We start from the raw sequence: 23,322 nt of genomic DNA, 5'->3' as shown, positions 1-23,322 counted from the left end.
GATCAACTGTTTTATGTCTAACCTAGCTTGAATCTATAAGTTAAAATTGGTTTGAATACTGTCTTGTATACAGCTAGATTTTGACTAATTTCTCTCCTATTCAATATAAACTTATCCATTTGACTCCTTACCACACTAGTTTCACATATTATGATGTTTATTTCCATAGGTAAGGGGGGGGGGATGTTTATTTCCATAGGATCAATGCTGGAGAAGTTCTACAGAAATTAGTGGGAGATTGGGGGAAAACCAGAGGTCATTCCTGGAAACTGTATAAAGAAGGTGCGAGTAGGGGAGTAAGAGGCAAGTTTTTCTCATGCAGAGTTGTAAATGATTGGAATGCCTTGCCTGAGAGTGCGGTGTCTGCAAGGAGTTTGAATGTGTTTAAAACACAGTATGATGAGCTGTGTGTGTGATAAAAAGACTGCCCAGATGAGTCTTTGACTCCATGAGGTCTTGGAGTAATAATAATAATAATAATATTTAATTTGTTATCTTCACTAAATACTGTGCTAAATAGCTGAAATATTTTACTTGTTCTATAGGTTTTCCCATTCAAAATGCAGCTGATATTTTCATTGTTCCCTCCAAGTGACTTTTTATTGGCAATTTCATGCAAATTTTGTTACAGCAGTTATTCAGTTTAAGAATTCTATGGATATGTATTTGATTTTGAAAAAAACTACTAAAAAGGCCTGGTTGGCCAAGTGGTTAGTGTATCTGCTCTTCAGTCAAGAGATTGCAGGTTCGAATCCCATCTAGGCATGAATGTTTGCGATTGTCTTTCACCTTCATACATTCATTCATACAAGTGAATAAACAATCTCCCAAGATGGACTGAGTCACTACGGGAGAAGTAGACCCAACCCTCCCGCAATGAGAGAGGCCTTCACCCTGTAGCGGTTGGAAAAGATACGATGACCATCATCATTATCACTAAAAATTCAATGTTAAATTTCTAAGCTTCAACAACTACTGGAAAAAAGCTGTAATAAAACTGTCATTGGTCACATTCAAGCCAGAAGAGCCTTCATAGCTCAGTCGGTATAGACAAAGCACTTTGGTCAGAAAGATCTAGGTTCTATTCCTGTCCATGGCGTGAGGAACCTTTATCTGGTCTCTTTTGACTAAAGGTGAGTTAGCCGGTCTCATACAGAGGTAGAGGATTTTTTCACCTGGAAACTCAGGTTTTTCATCCCTCACAACAGGCAAACTGGCCTGTCAAGACAAATGGATCTACAGTCATAAAATAGATACTTAATCCTTCACTAAGAGGACTCAACTGGTCCTAAGGGACAGTCGAGGAATGGTAACCCACATACGAATAAATAAATAAAGCCAGAAGCTATTAGTGCGTTCAGTCCTGGACATAACTACACTATGACACTTTAAAAAATACCTGCCAAAGAAATTACAACTCAAATTGAAAGAGGGACTCACTGCTTTCTTCTTACACATTTAGCAAACAACATCAGACTGTACATCTGGCATGATTCTGGTAGAGAATGTCCTAGCACACATAATACTGCCAAGAAACAACCTCTTGAGCAATTAGCTGAAATGAAGAATAACAAAAAGAATTATAATTACAAATGCAGATAAGAGAAATGCCACTGCAGTCCTTAACCAACATTTTACCTGCCTGATTAAGGATTGCTTAATCAAGCAGGTAAGATGTTGGTTAAGGACTGCAGAGACATAAATCCTACAGACACAAAAATACCTCCACTATGGTAAAACAGGCCTGTCAGACCACGCACTCCAAACATGTCACAGAATTGAAAGAAAATTCAAAGAAGCCTGTGAAATGCTGAAACATCATCCAAATCTGAACAAGAATGGTGGATTAATTATTCCAAGAATTTGGAGACTCAACTTCAACCCATATAGCATCCAGAACAACTCAAAACAGAAGAAAATCTTAATGCGAGAGGACTTTAGAAATTGTTTAATGTAGTTTTTTTTTTTTCATAAGAGGTCAGGTGTAGGGCAAATAATTAACAAACATTTAGATTCATCTTACTTTTGTATAGTGTAATGACATGCAGCTTGTATCCTATGCACATGTATGTTTTCTTGATGATGACCTTAATACAGAGGTCAAAACATCGAATGTTACTTTCATAATGATAAGTAGAGCAATTATTCTAACATGTGTTGTGTCTCCATAAACAGTAAGCTAATGAGGCCAAAAAAAAAAAAAAAAAAATCCAAACAGTTTGAATCCTAGGGAGTTCAAAATGTCTAATAAGCAATTCACAAAGGCCTTTCATCCTTGTGAATATAACATCATGGAGATTTTGAGAGCAGTGAATGATGAGGAAGAGAGATGCTTTGTGAGTAAAGAACGAGGTATATTGGGAATTGAACAAATTTGATGTGAACAAGGCTGTAGGACTTGATATATCACTGTGTACTTTAGAAATGTGCCAGAGAGTTGAGATCTGCCTTGACATATTTGTTTAATATGAATCTTACATTGGGTCAAGTTCCAAAGGAGAATGAAGGCAGGATAAAGGAAATGACAGAATTCACGCATCAAATTGTAGGCCAGTCTGTGTGTCAAGTGTTGTGATTAAAGTGTTGAAAAGGCTGTTGAGAATCAGGATCCAGAATTGGGTTGATAACAATGGCATTATCTTTGATGGATAGCATGGATTTGCTAAAGGAAGGTCATGTTTTAGTAATCGAATTAATTATTACAATAAGATGACAATACCATTGGACACAAGAGATGGATACACTGTAGTATACTTAGACTTTGCAAAGGCTTTTTGATAGATTACTGCATGATAAATTTAGTTTAATCCTTTATCCAAGTGTGAGCAAACAAAGTTTGTGCCTGAAAGTATCTTCAGGACTGGGGTCAGGTAGTACAACACCGGGAAACTCATAGCAAAGGTGGACCAAGCTATTTACTGAGATAAAAGTGATGTTAGCTTGGTCCACCTTTGCTACGAGTTGCCCGGTGTTGTACTACCTGACCCCAGTCCTGAAGATACTTTCAGGTGCAAACTTTCTTTGCTCACACTTGGATAAAGGATTAAACTAAATTTATTATAGTCTAACCAAGTGAAAAATAAACTTTCAACATCTTTCTCTAAATCCAGAGTAATTTAATAAAAAGGTGGCACACCTTTTGGCAACTCCTATAGGTAAAGATGACCTCGCTATTGCTTCTGCCTGGTATCTGCACGTCTGGGCCTGGCTCCCACTGAAGAGACTTCAATAAAGGTCGAAACTAGTCTGGGTAGTGGCCCTTCCCTTAATGCATAACATTATACATATCCGCAAGGAGATATGTTTTGCATTATGGGAGATACTGAGATAGGAGTGATGTTAGGTTGGTCCACCTTTGCTATGAGTTTCCCGGTGTTGTACTACCTGACCCCAGTCCTGAAGATACTTTCAGGCACAAACTTTGTTTGCTCACACTTGGATGAAGGATTAAACTAAATTTATTATAGTCTAACCAAGTGAAAAATAAACTTTCGACATCTACTGCATGATAGTTGATAGTCAAACTAGAGCAGGTGGAATTTGATATTAGACTAGTGGATTGGAGATTGGCTTTCTGATAGGTATTAACAACTTGTGTATGGGGGAAGCAATATCCCAGAAGAGGAAAGTCAAGTGAACTCAATCTATTCGAGTCTTACAAGAAGACTCGAATAGATTGAGTTCATGGGCACTCACTTCAATGTTCAGGAAGCCAGTTCAATGTTGCAAAATGTAAGGTTTTAAAATTTGGAAAACAAAGATTGGATGTGGAATTTACTCTTAGTTTGGATATATTGTTGGAAGTGGAGGAAATAAGGGATCTTGGGGTGATGGTGGATAAGAATCTAAAATTTAGAGCACATATTGCCAAGTGAGGATGATACAACAAATTCTGGAAGTGATGTGGAGAACACTGACTTGTAGACTTAATTCTTTTTCCATTGTATAAGGCTCTGATTAGACCACATGTGGGCTACTGTGTACAGATTTGGTTACCTGATTTTCAAAAGGATGAAGAGATTTTGCAGAGGGTCCAGAGGAGATTGACAAAAATAGTTTCTGATCTCTGGAATGTTGAATATGAAGAAAGGTTGAGACAATGCAATTTGAAGAGTCTAGTGTATCGGTTCCCAACTGGTGGTACGTGTACCCCCATGGGTATGTGCTAGGCCATTCAGTGGTACAAGAAAAAATAATCAGTAATGGTGGAAAAATAAGTAAAGTAAACAAAATGCACTGAACAAAAGTGTCAGTATTTAAAAACAGCTATTTTAAAAACAAGGGAGTACAATTGATAGAAATGGGTTTAAAAGGGGTACACAAGTGATGGAAGTTTTTTCACATGGCTATGCTACCAATTATATATTTGGTTTAATCCTTTATCCAAGTGTAAGTAAACGAAGTTTGCGCCTGAAGTATTTTAGGCAACTCGTAGTAAAGGTAGTATTATTAGTATTTCATTCTGTTCATCTTTACCCCACACCATACCCATGCCTCAAAACTACTACAACTATTTTTCCTTTGCATCTCTACCTTTTATGGACATAATTCTTTTTCCATCATCAATAGCACTCCATCACTCTTTTTATCCTTTCTAACTTCACAAAATACATCATACCTTCCATCTCTATTCCTGTCAAGATGTCATCATCATCCAACCAAGTCTCACTTATTTCAACAATTTTTTGGAACAAACTCAATCAATGCGACCATTTCATTTCTGGCATTTGAATACAAGCGTAACAGCTTATTCCTGGATCTATAACAAGTTTCACTGATACCACTTATTAGATGTGACTTTTTCATACTTTCTTTGAGCCATTTCTTTTTCTCCTTACTCATCTCAAAATCTTCTTCAAATCCAACTGTTTTCCTTACATACTAGGGCATCTCCTTCCCTTTTTGTCTACATACACACTCACATCTTCTTGGAGCATCAACCTTTCTCATGTTGTGTTCCCCTGTCCACCCTGAATCTCCCAATTTTCCTGTTTGTCTTGCACACTTGTTCTCTCATTATCTACACTCATGCTACCCACTTCAATCTCTCCTTCCTTAAAATCCTGCTCTCTTTCACATCACTTCTTATTTGCTCAGATTCATTCTCTGCATCCGTTATCTTCCCTTCCAGCAGTCTCTCCAAATGATGGACCATTCTAATGATCCATTACTCTTATACAGTTCAATTCTTCCTTCAAATTCATTCCACACATTAAGAAACCGCACTCCTTTTTCTTCACACATTTGTACTAACATATCATTCATAATTTAAACTCTCTGACTCATCTCATTACTGTCATACCTGCACAAATGTACTGACTACTTTTATCACACTATTATCTTTTATCCTTCTCAACAACCTTCTATATCCAATCTTACATTCTCCTTGTTCCTAGTCAAGTCATTTGTCCCTACTACCACTGCCAACTCCTTTGCTCACTTATTCCTCATATCCAATGCCTCAAAAGTCTCTTTAGGACTTTAGACTTATCACTCTTGGTTTTACTTCAGTCTTTCTTACCATATGTAGTGGCTGCATACACATATCAATCGGCTCTTTGTTCCCTGAAGATAGCAATTTGACTTTGCCAAAATATCAGAAGTATTAATTAAGATTTTTTTCCACCCAATATATAGCATAGTATATATAGTATTATGAATAACCAATGTATAAGTCTTTCCATCATAATATTGTTTCAAATAATTTCAAATGAGAGTGAAGCTACATGGATATTCAGTATGATGCAAATAATACATGAATTTCATATTTCTAACTTTTCCAGCAAAATAATAATCTTCACAAAAAATTAACATCTTTAACATGGAAATGAATTAGTTTTTTTTGTAACTTAAGCATAATACAGTGACATGAAAGGGGAGGATGATTGTAAATGACAAAATAATAATGCTGTGTAAATACCGTGTTTTTTGCTTTACATTATCATCCATATAACAAAGGTGCTGAAGATAAGCTGCAGCATTAGCTCGAACTATATTATTTGGATGAGCAAGAAACTCAACTACTTCATGAAGATCTGGATCTCTCCACCGAACATCTGGAAATAAAAAGAGCTTATTTAAACAATTTAGCAGCACTATGTGTTAATGTTAATATTTCATATGTGATTTCATTCATGTTGCACTTTATTTATAGCACAAAGAGAAATAAGCAAACAAAAGGTTTAATAAATTTCAATATTTTGTCTCAGTCACAGAGGCATCATCTGTAATACAACGTTAAAATTTTAATAACACATACAAGAAACAATAAGTGGAAGAAATGAGACAGAATAAATAAAGACTAAAGTCCTATGAGGGTGCCTTCTATAGATAATATTGACTAGCCTTAGATGTTGGACAGAAGGTGTAAGAATTAAAGTTCCCAAATTTTGGGAACTTTAATGTAGCCATATTTATTAAGATTGGGTTGGTTTTTTAAGTCTGCTGCAGATTCTAAAAAAGAGTCAAGTTTGCATTTGCTGATGAAGCATGGTGGTTTTCTTTAATTTGATTCTGTGTAGGTATCCAAGGCATTGTCTGCTACACCTGATTGACCATAGTTGTGGTGGTGGATGAGTTTTTTGTGTACTTCTAGGAAGATGTTAGTAAATCTCCCAGTCTGACCATAATATGAAAATTTTGTGTGTGTGTGTGTGAGTGAGTGATACATTGTATTCCTGATGATGGCTGTGTGACTGAGATGAAATATTGAAATCAATTAAACCTGTTGTGTAATTATTTCTCTGTGTTTTAAATTATTCCATTAAAGTGCATCATAAATGTAAACCAGCACTTAAGCCTAAATACTCATTTTATATTTCATATTATTAATACTTTAATAATATTAACTCCTACTTGATGGTATCTCTAGCTAGGAAGACCCACCAGTAGCTTAGCTACTGCTGGCATAGCTCTTGAGGTCATTGGTGCATGCAATCCTCCTTACTGCATCAAGGAGGAGTTAATATTATTAAAGTATTAATAATATCAAATATAAAATGAGTATTTAGGCTTAAGTGCCGGTTTACATTTTTGTTGCACTTTAATGGAGAGGTATCATCAGGAATACAATGTTAGAATTGTAACATTGCGAGAGACAAGTGACAGATTAAGACAGATACTCCCCCAGATGTTGGGAGTTTTGCATAAGGCTGGTTACCTTACCAAGTACAAAATCTCTATAACTCAGATGCTTCAATTGGAAAATACATCGGATAAAAACAATGGATTACAAACCAGGAAAAGATAAAGGTAAATGACTAGGAATATTGAACATTTTAAAAGTGGTGACATGAAATGTAAGAAATATAACAACAGAGAAATTGCAATTAGATCAGGGGAGAACCAGAAGTCATCCCTGGAAACTGTATAAAGAGGATGTGAGTAGGGTGAGAAGCAGGTTTGTTCATGCAGAGTTGTGAATGGTTGGAATGCCTTGCCTGAAAGTGTGGCGTTTGCGGAGAATTTGAGTGTGTTTAAAGCATGGTATGATGAGCTGTGTGTATGATAAAAGGACCTCCTAGATGAGTCTTATTATTACCCAAGACTCCATGGGGTCTTGGGTAATAATAATAATAATAATAATTAGTAAAACAACTAAAAACATTAACATAGCTGTGATAACAGAAACAAAAAAGAAATTAAAGGGAATGAAATATATAGAGTTTTACTTATATAGTGCAGTCAACCAATATATCAGAGCTTCTAGTGGAGTGGCCATTTATTATTATGATTACATAGGCATTCCCACGGAGTCAAAAGACTCATTGCAGGAGATCTATTATCCATGCATTAGCTGCCATTTACACAATACCTAATATACCTCTTCTTCAACTCATTCACTAATGAAGCACTCACAACCACCTATGGTAACCCATTCCACCCATTTACCACCTTCCAAGCAAAAATTCCAGTTCTAACACCCTTGCTAACCACGCTCTTACACAACTTCCAATAGTTACCCCTTGTTCTCTCCCTTCTTGTCATGTAATGAAAAGTCTTCAGTGTCAATCCTATAAAATTCCTTTAATAACTTATATGCTTCTATCATATCTCCTCTTTTTTACCTATCAGCTAATTTTTGACGCCTACAGACCATCAATCTATTCTTATATGGAGCATTCCACAAACTTGCCACAATCTTTGTCACTTGCCTCAACTTCTTCATCCCCAAGTAATCTGAAAGTCAGATCTGTGTGCAATAGTCTGGATGTACCCTTATTCCCTGTCCATAATCACTTCCAAAATCCCTGTCCTCATCAGTTTCCTGCAGTTCAGTTCCATCAATATAGTACACAACTTCTGATCTCTTCCCAAGGTGCATCACATTAAACTTAGCCACATTAAACTAGCAGCCATTTACCTTTGCATATACTGCTAGTCTATTTAAGTCTTTCTGCAGGATCTCTGCATCACCTTCATTTACCATTGCTCTTCCCAGTTTAGCATCATCCGTAATCAAATGAACATTTCCTGTCAAATCATTTTTGATATCATTGATATACAAATTAAACAAAGAACCAAGTACTGAACTTGTGGTAAACCACTGGTCACTTGCCTTCTCCTGGACTCAACTTCTTCATAAACCACTCTTTGATATCTGCTCATCAGCCACCTTCTAATCCAAATCACCAGATTCATATTAATCCCCATTTACTTCAATTTATGCAATAGAGTTCTATATAAAATCTTGTCAAATGCTTTTGCAAAGTCCAGCAATATCTCTCCATAGCTATTTCCCATAAAACAAGTGACATTATAAATAATTTTATGTCACTTGATTATAAAAAGTAAGCAAATTACTTTACTAAGGCAAGATCGGTCCTTCACAAAACCATGTTGTCACTTATATATTATCATATCACCATCCACCCAGTCCTGAATTCTGTCTTTTGAAACCTCCTTTATTCAATGGAACTATTTTGCCCTCTTTCCACTCCATTGGCACCTTTGAGTACTGAGGCTTAAATTAGACAGCTTGGTTAGAGGAGCTGATCATTTCCTTGCACATTCTTGTAATACATGGGCCAATATGCCAACTAATCCAATGGCTGTGTTCATATTGAGCTTCTGCAATATTTCATGCACCTCCATTTCTTCAACCTCTATTCTCCTATCAGTCAATGTCACATCTGGTATCGCAACATCACCACCTAGGTGGTACATCCCTATAAAATGATCACTTAGCAATTCAACTGAGTTTGGTTCTGTTACCTCCCCACCATCAGCACTTTTTAAGATCATCCTTCCATAATCATTCCTCCTTTTACTTGACACAGAGCAAAGGAACTCTTTAGGATTTCTTCTGGACTCATCAGGTAGCTTTCTCTCATAATTAGCTTTGGCCTTCCTTACCATACTGGTTACCCTTCTTGCCTGCACCTTACACTTCTCGTGGGCATGCTGATTACTTTTTTTTTTTTATAATCCCTTCACAACCATGTCTTTGCATATAACTCCTACTTAATGAAGCTATTCATTCATCTAACTCTTACCTGATGTAACTTTCTGACTTTACGTATACATTCAGATACTGCTTTCTTCAGACACACCATGAGTACCTCCCATGCAAAACCAACATCTCTCCCCTCCAAATTCTTATGCCATGGCTCTGGTGAAAGCTGACTCCTCAGCTTGTCATAATCACCTGCTTTGTAATTCCACACATAGCTGTTCTTAACAGAAAGTTCTGCATGTCTGCAATCTCCCAGATCAAGACTACACGATCACTTTCTCCAAGCAGAGGAAGAGTATAAGTGTTAAGTTCTCTGATGCAATGATCAGATCCAGCATTCTTAAACCTCATGTCCCCTCCATTACATGTTGTTTCAGGTAACTGTCTCAGTAGCTGCATAAATTCCATTTCCTTCTCTTAATACTATTCCTCCTTCTAATCTATGTCCCCATAGTTGAAATCCTCCATAATAATTACTTGACCTGTACTCATCATGCTAATTTGCAAGTGCATGTCATCTACATTCTCCCATATACTCCTGAATTCTAACAGCAACCAATAATATATTTAGTCCTGTTGATACCAGACAGTCTCAAATGAACTGCCCTCTGAATCCCTGTCCCCCTGATGTACTTTTACTCTTTTTGGCTTAAATTTCTCTGCTATCATTAGCAAACCACCTCTCCCCATCCTGTTCCTTCTGTCCACTCTGAAGACACTATATCCCTTGCATTCTATTCCTATGACCATATCATTCTCAATCAACCATGTCTTACTAATACCTACAACTTTTGATCAAGTTGTGCTAACCAATGCCAAACACTTCTCAACCTTATTTTGAATACTTCTGACATTAGCATACATAAACTGAAATGCCTTCCACCCCTTTATTACATAACCTCCCTTACACCTTGTGTTTAGTCCACTAAAGTTAAGAACCTGTGGTGCTACATTTTGCATCAAGTGATCATTCCCACTTACTAACCTCTAGGTTGTCTGAACCCATGCTGATGTGCTTTCCCCCAAAACATTCTAGTTTTCCTGACTTTGTACTCCAGAATTTTCACTGAACAACACTTTCTCTAGACTCCTGCCACCTAATCCTATTAAGTAAGCTATCAACCTTATATAAATTCTTCTTTCCATCAAACTCCATGCTATTCCTACTGCACAATGCATACATACTGATTCATTCACAATCATAGCTGTTTCAGATCGCCTATATCATACCATGGCAAGACTCAACTTTCACTTTCTCTTTTCTGCATGTACTAGCAACTCTGTCTTATTGCATACCACACGTCACTGCTAAAGCATTTTTAACATTCCTTTCACCTTAACTTTGCATCCTTACAATATCACTAACATCTTTAATCTTAGCTCCAGAAAACACAATTTCATCACACTCTTCTTGAGGACTCCTCATAACAATGAATTGCCACATAAAACCCAATCCTTATTTTCATACTATGCTTTCTCTCCCCTTTCTTTCATTTTTGTATATACCTCCAACCACTCAATCTCAAGTTCTGTCCTATGAAGAACTCCAAGTAAGTGCACTATGTTTTCCATTACCATCTGGTCATTCTCTTCATTTTCAATGTGTTATTGTTATTTATACAGTCACTCATACAGCTTGCAACATTAACTACAACAATTGCATTATCATGAATTTCATCTTTCAACTCACTGCTATCACATGACTTACTCCTCTCTTCACGCGTCTGGCATTTGCTCACAAAACACTTTCAACAAACACATTCTCCAGTTTCATTTTCTTTCCATACATCTTTTTGTTTGCCCTTTGCCAAACATATTTTAATCAATAATAAATGGAAAAATAGAATACGAAAGTACAATTTTGTAAATGATCGAATTATAACAGTTACATTAAAAACAAATAGAAGTTGTAATAATATAGGAATATATGCCCAAAAGAGTAGAAAAGCGGATTCTGAACAGTTTTATAAAGAACTACAAAAACCGTTAATTAAATGTAATAAAAATGACTGTTAACAGCAGGGTTTTTAAATGCTAGAGTTGGAAATGATCCAATCTCAAATGTTTTAGGCAAATATGGAGAAATTTGTATGAATAATAATGGTCAAGAACTATTAACCTTCTATATTTTCAATAATTTTAAAATAACTAATACTTTAAAAAATAAAAATAAAAAATAAATATATATATATCTACTCTATAATATAAAATGATAAGCTTTTTTGTAACGTTTTTGTGTCACGTTTTTTGTCAAGTTATTTGAAACGTTTTGAAACTCAGGGGCTACCCTGAGTCTCGAGTCTTCAAAATTCGAGTCATCAAAATTCAAGGAGAACCAGCCTACCATTCCAGAACTCGAGGGGAAGGGGGTTGCTGTAGGCACTGAGGGGGGGGGGGAGAACCCCCCCCCCCCTTCAAGTCTTCAAAATTCAAGGAGAACTGCCCTACCAGTCCGGAACATGGGGGGGCGGGGGACACCAGGGGGCGGTACCCCCTTTCGAGTCATCAGAATTCAAGGAGAACCTGCTTACCAGTCCGGAACCTTGGGGGGTGGGTGTTGGCCACTGTAGGCATCAGGGAACAGAGCCACCTAGTGTGTGTGTGTGTGTGTGTGTGTGTGTGTGTGTGTGTGTATATATATATATATATATATATATATATATATATATATATATATATATATATATATATAAGGATACCTGGAATGGCAGAGGAATAAGATCTATAATTGACTATATCATTATTAATCAGAAACTAGCTCCATGTACAAAATGTTGTTTATAGAGGAAATGAAATTTTTTGATCATTACTTAATATTTCTATTTTAGAAACTACTAACAAAATGGAGTAAGGAAGTAAAGAAGAAAAAAACAACAAATAGAACAAGTATGCAGTATATCTATTAAAAGAAGAAAGCATTAGAATACTATTAACACATTACCTAAAAGAAGCCAAAATCAATGAAGATATAGAAGAATGGAAAGCTTGAATAAAGATAGTTCATAAAGCAACCACTAAAATACTTGAAAAGAAAAACATTAAAAATTTCAAACACATACAGAAAATGCAATAGAAGAAAAACAAGTATCATACAAATCATTCATTATAAAACATACAAAAACAAAAGAAATATATTATTATTATTATTATTATTATTATTATTATTTAGGCCTCCAAGGAGTCAAAAGACTCATCGTGGGAGGTCCCTCCTAGGAAACAAAGTCCACCATACCACTTCTTAAAACTCATTGACTGTTCTCACTCTCACCACTTTATCAGGCAATGCATTCCACGGTTCAACCACCCTCCATGCAAAGAAACCACTCCTCACCCTCTTGTTCATTTCCTTTCGTAACTTCCAGGGATGGCAAGTTATGAAAGGAAAAGACCTCCCCAGTGTCAACCCTGTAACCACCTTTCAACAGTTTAAAAGTCTCAATCATATCATCTCTCCTTCTTCTATCCACCAAATGCTGCAGCCCATATTTCCTCAGATGATCCTCATAACTAACATTGTACAGTCCTGAAACAATCTTTGTTATCCACCTTTGTACCCTTTCCACAGTTACTTTATTCCCTTCAAATCCTGGGGACCAAATCTGAGAACAATAGTTTAAGTGTGGTCTGATCAGGGTCTTATATAATGGAATGATAACTCTGCAGGTCAGCATCCTTCTCATTATTGTAGCAATCCTCTGTGTTACCTTCACCACCTTTGCAATATGTCCCCTGAATTTCAGGTTTCTATCAATCATCAATCCCAGATTTCTTGTCTCCCCTACTTCCTCCAGTATATCTCATCCAATAGAGTATGCAGCGTCCCATCGATGTGTCCCAAACCTCAAGACCTTACATTTTGCTGCATTAAACCGACACCCCCCCCCATTCTTTTGCCCATCTGTCTAGCTTATTCAAATCCTTTTGCATGACTACCACATCTGTACTATTACTAATAACCTTCCCAGCTTCACATCATCCGCAAACAACTGAATATCCGCTTGCAATTCACTGACAATATCATTGATATAAAGATTAAACAATATAACTAAAATCATATTTCAGAAAGCTCGTCAAGATTCTTAGGATAGATTTATTAATAAAATAGAAGACATACATGGAAGACAAGACATAGCCGACAAAATATTAAAGAAATTAAACAATGAGAAAAGAGATAGAGCACATATCAACATAAGAGAAACAACGGATAGAATATTATAAGAATTCATGGTATGACCCAAATTAATTAACAGAAAAAGTGGCATAAATACAGAACTCTGGAAATGTTATGGAAAATATTTACGAGGAAAGTCCATAAAGTAAGTTCCATTTTTAAATATTTTCACTGCAGCGCTGTGATTGCAATGGTGCGCATGCATGTTGTTGATTGCTTAGCAAGATGTTGGTGCCATTTTCAGACATTCTCGCAGTGCATACACTTCTTGGTGTGTGTGCGAGTTTATAATGTCAAAGAAAAATGAATCACCCACCGCATGCAAAATCTAATTGCGCACGGCATGTGAAATTAGGTCAGTTATCCATTTCTTGAATGCAAGGAATGTTAAAGAAGCTGAAATTCCTCGGCAAATTATTGAGATTTATGGAGAACATGCAACGAGTGATTCAGTGATATGAAGATGGGCAAGACTTTTTAATGAAGGAAGGACAGATGTGCATGATGATGAATGGAGCGGGCGACCATCTTTAGTGACTGACAATTTAGTGTGTTTAGTTGAAGAGAAGATTCAACAGAATATGGGATTCACTATAAAGTCACTCTCGCTGCAATTTCCAGATGTTTCACGTTCACGTCTTCATGAAATTGTGTGCACGCTGGATGCCAAAGTTGCTTACAGAACAACATAAATTGAATCAGCTAGGCAGTGCGTTGGAATTCTTGACAAGCTACCATGAGGATGGCAATGCTTTCCTGAGCAGACTTGTCACCAGAAATATACATTTCCGGTGACAATGAGACACGGGTGTCGCACACAACCCCTGAATCCAAACAACAGTCCATGGAGTGGAGGTACATGTTATCACCAGTCAAGATGAAATTGAAGACAAAGGTTCCCACTCAGAAAATCGTGTGCACTGTGTTTTGGGACAGAAGGAATTTTGCTGGTAGACTTCTTGGGTCAAGGTTCCACAATCAACGCGAGTATGTACTGCCAAACCCTTAAGAAACTGCATCATGTGATCCAGAATAAACAATGTGGCATGCTTACCAGGGGTGTTGTTTCGATTGACGATAACACCCAACCACCCACAGATGGCCAGCATAACACAACAACTTCTTGCCGCCTTTGGCTGGAAACAATTCCATCACCCCGAATATAATCCTGACCTCACACCAAGTGACTTTCACCTGTTCAAACATCTGAAATCTTTCCTTGCTGGCTGGCAGTTTCAAGACGATGAAGAGAGTAAAAAAGCAGTCAATAGGTGGTTTGCATTACAAGTGGCAAACTTCTAAGACGAAGGTACACAACTCTTGGTGCCCCGTTATGATACGTGCCTAAACAATGGCAGAAATTATGTAGTAAAGTAGTGAAAGATGTCTACTTTAATTTCCAATAAAGTTTTTTTTGTAAGTATATATTTGTTTCTCTGACAGCCCATCAGAACTTACTTTTTGGAAGTCTCTCATACATCACAGATTCTTAAAATTAATAAATAAGTGTTGGATAAAATGTAAGATTGCATCAAATCAGTTGAAAGCTATGGTTACATCTATCTATAAGAAAGGAGATAGGGATAACTGTGGAAATTACAGAAAGAATAAGAATCATAAACATGTTAACATAAGAATATTTTAATGTTTGCCAAATATTTCAGTCTGAAACTAACAGACTGTCCTCAGTGGCTTGAGAGGAACAGATTTTACAAGGTGGAATACAAACAATCGATCATTCAAAAGTAGAACGAGCCACGTGATGTTACATTGCTAAGTATTAAAGAGAGGTCAATTTCATCAGAGAGAGGAATAAATTATAGGTATTAATTCACATCATATAACAATCTTAATTTATAAATTCAATTAAAAAATAACATTAGACTAATGTTATTTTTTATAGATTAGATTAATTAATTAGATTAAAGGTCTCAATTAAAAAAAATAAAATAATAAAATAATAAAAAAATTTTAGTGTGTCATCCGAATTAAATTTTCCCATATTTTTGACAAGGATGCAAAATCATTTCGATTCAAGTTAAGGCGTTGAAGTAAGGCCTCAAGCACTCTCTTAGAATAGGCATTCGAATTTATAGCGACACCTGTGTAGAAGGTGAGTCTTAGACCAGAGAATGTTCTGGCTTGTCTCTATCCTGTGCCAATCCAGACTTATCAGATTTGTTGTAAAGAATGTATGATTGATGTTCTTGTATTCTTTTTTCTATACAGGAGCGTCTGGTTTGTCCAAAGTACGACAGATTGCAGTTACAAGGAACTTGATATACACCAGGCAGAGACAAAGTTGAGTGTTTATCTTTAGAAGAGGAGAAATAGGTGGATATTTTGTTAATAGGGATATAAGTGGCTGTTAAATCATATTTCTTCAGAATTCGTGAAATTGATTCTGAAATCTCAGAAATATATGGAATTGGAACTCGAAGTATTGATTCTTTGTTGTTCTGGATTGGATTGTTGGAATCGTACAGCTGTTGTGTACTTTTTTTTGGAGAAGCCATTTAATCTCATGCAATGTTTGATATTTGAAAGTTCTTTCTGTAATTCATGGGGAGTTGAGCAATTAGTTCTAGTTTGTCGAATTAAACATTTTATGATTGATATGATATGAAAATAAAATGAAGAAATAGAATGGCTTAATATAAAAACAGTACTAAATGCAGCAGCAAATGAAAGCTTAGGAAAGACCAAAAAATTCAATAAAAGAAAAAAACTGAAGATCTGGGATGATACAATCAAAGAAATAATCAAAAAGAAAAAAGAAGCCTATCACAAATGGTTAAGCAGTAAAAGATTAGAAGATGAAATAGAATATAAAAGAATAAGAGCCATAGCTAAAAGAGAAGTCAGAAAAAGACAGAGAATCATGGAATAAATTTGTTTCTAATTTAGAACATGATTTATATAAAATAAGACCCAATGTATATAAGATTTTGAAACACCTAAATGCAGATACCAAAGAAAACATAAAATTAAACACTGAATTGAAATTAGAAGAATTTATTTCTAAATTACTACACAGAACTGCGGACAGACAAATATTTTAAAAAAGACAACTGGCAAACAATTAACGAAAATGAAAAGGAAATAACTGAAGAAGAATTTGAAATCAGCCTGAAAGAAATAAGAAACGGAAAATCACCTGGAGAAGATAAGCTAGGTTCAGAACTATATAAATACGCAGGAACAAGATTCAAAGAAAGATTCTTATTATTTTAAAATAAAATTTACTCGACTGGTATCCCCCCAATAGCATGGAAAAAAGCAATTGTGATTCCTATCTTTAAGAAAGGTAATAGAGATGACCCTAAAAACTATAGAGGTATCAGTATACTAAATTCCTGTTACAAAATATATAGCAGAATCTTAAATAACAAACTAATGAAATATTCCGAAAACTTTATTCTAGAGGTACAGAATGGATTTAGAAAAGGACAATCATGTATAGACCCAGCCTTCTGCCTAAAATTAATAATAGAGAAAAGAAGAGAATATAATTTAGAAACACATATTGCATTTATTGACTTTGAAAAAGCATTTGACAAAGTTAAAAGAAACATATTATTTAACATATTAAAAGAAAGACAAATACCAAATAATATCCTAAAAGCTATCACAAGTATATATGAAAATAATCAAATACAAATAAGATTAAATCATGAGCTATCATATACAAGAGAGATAAACCAAGGGGTCCGACAGGGATGTCCCCTCTCAGCAACTCTTTTTAATATCTACTTAAATGAAATAATAATAAAATGGAGTAAAAATTTACATCAAGGAATTAAACTTTCACCTACAGTTAACTTAAACACTCTCCTCTTTGCAGACGACCAAATAATAATTACAAATTCTGAAGATAACTTACAGAAAGCTATTTTAAATCTAAATGAGATATCCAAAGATTATGGTATGATAATATCAACAGAAAAATCAAAAACTATGGCCTTTAAAGGACAAGATCCAGCAAGAACTAAAATAGTAATAGATAACAAGATCTTAGAACAGGTGAATTCATTTAACTACCTAGGATGTATGATCACATATGAAAATAAAAAAGATATAAACGTAAAAATTGCAAAATATTTAAAAATAACAGGTATAATTAACTCTATATTTAAACCAAACCTAGTTCAAAAACAAACCAGGCTAAAAGTATACAATACATTAGCCTTACCGGCCTTAATGTATGGAAGCGAAATCTGGACAATAAAACAAAAAGACAAACCAAGATTAACAACAGCAGAAATGAAGTTTATGAGAAAAACTGCAAAGTATACCCTATTTGATCACAAAAGAAACAAAGATATTATGAAAGAATTAAACCAAGAACCAGTAATAGAAAAAATTAAAAAAACATAAATGAATGGAACACATTCAAAGAATGAAAACAGAAAGATTACCAAAACAAGCCTTAAAGTACAAGCCATTAGGAAAAAGAAAACCAGGACGTCCTCTTAAACGATTCAACGATGACTTCTAAGGCCGGAATAGGCCATGCTAGGCCTAAATCCTTGATACGTATGATGATGATGATGATTCCTGTTTTTTGATAAGGATGATGGACAGATTGTTTGAGAATGTAATGTCCAGTAAAAAGTGGGTTTTCTGTAAACTGTTGTTGTCAGAATACCTGAAGGTGAGCAGATGGGGAGAATGTCTAAAAAGGATAACTTGTTGTCTTTTTCAATCTCCATGGTAAACTTAATATGAGGATGTAAGGAATGATTTTGGCTAAAAAGGAAGGTAAGGAATCTCTGTTGTGAGGCCACACTGAAAAGATATCTGTATATCTAACCCGAAAGGATGGGTGAGGAAATATAGATGAAAACAGGATGTCTTCTAGATATTCCAAATAAAAGTTGGCTAATGTAGGTGAAAGTGGACTTCCCATGGCTGTTCCTTCCACTTGGTTGTAGAATTTGTTTTGACACAAGAAATATCCAGTGTGCATCACGAAATCGAATAATTTTAGGATATCTTGTGGGAAGATGTCAGCAAGTAATTGTAAAGTCTCTTTGAGAAGTACATTAGTATATATAGATTCTACATCGAAGCTCACCATAAAATCAGTAGGCTGTAATGAGATATTTTTTTAATTTAATTTATTTAAGAAATCCGAAGAGTTTTTCAAAAAAGAGCGTGATTTGCCTATATGATTTCAATAATTTCACTAAATATTTGGCTAGGTGATAAGTAGATGAATCAATACAGTCAACTATAGGACGGAGAGGAATGTCTGTCTTGTGACAGACCTAAAAGAAAGGTCTGTCTTGTGAATTTTTGGTAGACCATAAAATCTAGGAGGTCTTGCAAAATGTGTTTTTAACCTTTCTATCATGTCTGCATCTAAACTTATCACCTCATCTAGAAGGGAATTTAAATTCTTCAGTTGCCTGTTAATGGGCTCAAGTTCTTGGTACGATCAAGTTCTTGGTATGTTGAAGGATCTCGAAGTAAAAGAGAAATTTTTCTTCTGTAGTTTGAAGAATCCATAATTACTGTCGCTTTTCCTTTGTCTGCTTTAGTGATAACGAGGTGACTGTTGCTTCTGAAGGAATGTAGCGCTTTCTTTTCAAAAGAAGATATGTTGGAAGGAGGTAGTTTGGCTTTAAGTAGCGTAGAAGCAACTTCTAGGAGAATAAAATTAGCCTTTTCACTGGAGAGATGACTAAGGTTCCATTCGATGTTAACCAGAAAATCTAAATAAGGAATCTTTTTAGGGAGTATAGTAAAATCATGTCTTTTGAGAGGATGAGTGTTTCCCTATTCGTTAAAGGGCGACCGGACACGTTGACGACCCAATTATCTGGAACATGGGAAGGCTTGATTTGTCTAGAAACAAGGACATCGAATTTGCGGTTTAGATGTCAATTCTGATTTTATATGAATGTTATCTAGTGTTTAGCCACATTAAGAACTGTCAGAGAGTTGTGGGTCTAAGTTTGCAGAGATAAAGGTATGGAGATGCAGCAACTTGACAAATGTTAATAGCAAGATCATGTTTAGCTGCTCTGAGTTGTTTACAGATTAAAGTTAAGCTTGTTCCTGTAGATTTTTTGAGCTCCAGGAGATTTGATGGTTTCTTTTATCTTAGCGAAGTTAGGAGTAATCTGATTATCGCAGCATTTTTTCAGAAAAATGATCCTCGTTCGTAACTTACCTTGTATTACAGATAGCTTACCTATTTTACCAGTTTTTTTGGTAAAGTTTTCCCCATGTAGGAACAGAATTCTATTCTTAAGAGACACTTGTGACATTGAATTAAAAATTATAAGCACGTTAACAAAAGAATATTTTAATGTTTGCCAAACCTGACACTCTATAGAAAAAAGAATACAAGAACATCAATCACACATTCTTCACAGCAAATCCGATAAGTCTGGATTGGCGCAGCACGGGATAGAGACAAGCCACAACATTCTCTGGTCTAAGACTCGCTTTCTACACAGATGTTGCTATAAATTCGAATGCCTATTCATAGAGAGAGCTGAGGCCTTACTTCAATGCCTGAACTTGAATCGAAATGATTATATATCCTTGTCAAAAATATGGGAAAGTTTAATCCAGATAACACACAATTTTTTTTTTTTTAATTGAGACCTTTAATTCTTACATTAGTCTAATGTTATCTTTAATTGAATTTATAAATTGAGATTGTTATATGAAATTGTGAATTAATCTGTAATTTATTCATTACTATGATGAAATTTACCTCTCTTTAATGCTTAGCAATGTAACATCACGCGGCTCATTCTACTTTTGAATGATCTATTGTTTGTATTCCACCTTGTAAAAACTGTTCCTATCAAGCCACTGAGGATAGTATGTTTGTTTCTGACTGAAATATTTGGCAAACATTAAAATATTCTTGTGTTAACATGTTTATAATTCTTAATTTAATGTTACAAATGTTTCTCAAGAACAGAAAGAATAAGTTAATTAAATTTTGGCTACACAAAATGAATGTTGATAACAATCAGTTGCATGAAGAGTACAAAGAGCAGGTCAGGAAGGTAATTCAGTTGGTAAAGGCAGCAAAAGGGTTAGTATGAGAAGGAGTTAGCCAATCGAGCTAAAAAAATCCTAGGGAGTTCTTTTGATTTGTGGCAAGCAGAAGGAAAAATGATTATGAGAAGATGATGCTGGTTAATGATACTGGCTAGTAACCAATGCAGAAAATATAACTGAATTATTCAATGATCATTTTATTTCATCCTAGTGATGGCAACATCAGGAGAAGCTCGAGTAACAGAGGAGGGACTGATGGTGAATGAGAAAGAAGTATATGAAGAATTAAGTAAACTTGATATTAATAAGGCAATGGGATTTGACTGTATATTGCCACATGCCTTAGATGGAATACTCCATGGAATTAAGAGCACCTTTGGTACAACTATTTAACATGAATCTTGCAATAGGTCAAGTTCCAAAGGAATGGAAGGTAGGAAAAATTGTTCTACTTCACAAAGGGGGGGGGGGGAGTAAGACTAAGGCTACAAATTATTTTTTGCCAATTTGTGTGTCTGGGGTTGTTGTGAATGCATTAGAGAAGTTGGTGAATAATAGGATTAAGAAGTAGGCTGATAGCAGTATTCTTTATCACGATCAGCATGGGTTTGTTACAGGAAGGTCATGTTTCAGCAATCTGCTTACATATTACAGCCAAGTGACAAATTCACTTCATAAAGGACACACATAAAGTGGAGTACTCAGATTTTTCAAAGGTCTTTGATAGACTGCAATTTGACAAGCTTGGGCTCGTCACATATGCACGCGTGTGCATGTGTGGCCATGAGAAGTAAAGCAAAGGTTATGGCCTTGCAGGAGGATCTCAATAGACTATATGAGTGGACAAATGAGTGAAACTATCAAACTGAAAATAGCTAAACTGAAACAGATTGGATTAGATAACAAACTAGTAAGTTAAATAGCTGACTGATTGTCAGATAGGTATTAGCAGGTTGTATATGTTGGAGTGGTATTCCAAAAGAAAAAGATCACTAGTGGAATACTTAGGTGTCTGTTTTAGGACCATTATTGTTTAACATGTGCATTAATGACATTGGGACTGGCTTAACTGGAGATATACATTTGCCAATAATGCAAAGTTGGAAAGGGCTACAAGAAGTAAAGCAGAGGTTTTGGCCTTGCAGGAGGATCTCAATAGACTGTGAGTGGACATATGAGTGAAGCTATGTTTAATGTTGCAAAGTGCAAGGTCTTGAAATTTGGTAGGCAAGGTTGAGATGACAGGTTGATGAAAGACAAGAGTTTCATTTGGAGACTCATTTGGTCTTTACAGATTATAAGAAAGCTTTTGATAAAATACACAGAGAAAAATTATTCACTACATTTGGTACAAGCTATACAAAGCTATATAAAAACACAAAAATACAGTTTGGTAATAAATTAACAGATGATACTGAAATGAATGAAGGGATTTAGTTTATCTCCAACTTTATTCAATATATATATGCATGCCGTCCTGGTTGGCCGATTGGTTAGCGTATCCGGTCTCCAGCCAAAAGGCTGCAGGTTTCGAATCCTGCATAGGCATGGATGTTTGTGATTGTCCTCTCCCAATATGGACTGAGTCACCATGGAAGTAGCAGACCCAAAACCTCCTGCAATGGAAGAGGCCTTCACCCCTGTAGTGGTTGGAAAAGATAGGCTGATCATCATCATTATCACTAAAAATTCAATTTCTAAGCTTCAACAACCACTGGAAAAAAGCTATAATAAACCTGTCATCGGTCACAATCAAGCCAAAAGAGCCTTTGTAGCTAAGTTGGTATAGACGAATTTTTTTACATACACATATATATTGAACAATTAAAATATGGACAACAAAAATAAAAGAAGACACTTGGTTAACTAAAAGAACTTATCAATACAATGATTATTATTATTATTATTTTGGCACCTCCAAGGAGTCCAAGACTCATTGAGGGAGGTCACCTACTCTACAGCTCTCCGTCTCCACCACCTGCATCATCTACACCAACCCCAGCTACTGTTCAACACTACAACGAGCATTTTTCCCAGACAATCACAAACATCCATGCCCACAGCAGGATTCGAACCCACAGCCTTTTTTCTGGAGAGTGGATACGCTAACCACTCGGCCAACAAGCCCAGCAGTATGCAATCTGATCATCTGCATACATCATGCAGATGATCAGATTATATTACCAGACAACAAAGATGACCTTCAAAAATCAGTTTATGAATTAAGCCAATAATACAATTTAAAAATTTCACAAAAGAAAACAAAAGCCATGGCATTTAAAGGTCAAGATTATGTTAGATCGAAAAATAGTCACAGAAAATAAAATAATAGAACAGGGGACACAGTTTAGCTATTTAAGCTTCACAACAGCATATCTAAAAAGGTAAAGATCATCAAATTCTTCAGCAGTGCCCTCAGGGGGTGTATACAGTACTATTATGATAGTACTACATGAAAAGTTATATCATTACTAACTGTGAATCAATAATAATAATTCACCAATTTAATTTGTTATCTGTCAAGACTCCAAGATTATCAGATCTTATATTTCTGTCTTCTAAGGCACGTTTTACTGTATTAATCCACCTATATCTTGGTCTTACTCTGGGTCTATTTTCTGCCAGAATGACACAGAACACTTCTTTTGCTAATCTTTCTTCTTCCATTTAA

The 23,322-nt window shown here is 35.5% G+C and overlaps 1 protein-coding gene across 1 annotated transcript in view; it reads right to left on the bottom strand.

Moving 5' to 3' along the window:
* The window catches only part of LOC150101218 (catenin delta-2-like), a 728,964-nt gene that overhangs the window by 355,183 nt on the left and 350,459 nt on the right, over window positions 1–23,322 (bottom strand). Inside the window, exon 9 of the mRNA XM_090401243.1 lies at window positions 5,921–6,056. Coding sequence (XP_090257369.1) covers window positions 5,921–6,056 — 136 coding nt within the window. The remainder of the gene's footprint in view (window positions 1–5,920; window positions 6,057–23,322) is intronic.

Source organism: Typopeltis vanoorti, chromosome 12, assembly GCF_054136105.1.
Source record: "Typopeltis vanoorti isolate ZY-2024b chromosome 12, IOZ_Tvanoo_1.0, whole genome shotgun sequence".
Classification (NCBI taxonomy): domain Eukaryota; kingdom Metazoa; phylum Arthropoda; class Arachnida; order Uropygi; family Thelyphonidae; genus Typopeltis; species Typopeltis vanoorti.
Note: the sequence above shows the minus strand (reverse complement) of the source record. Positions and strands in the feature narration are given on the sequence as shown.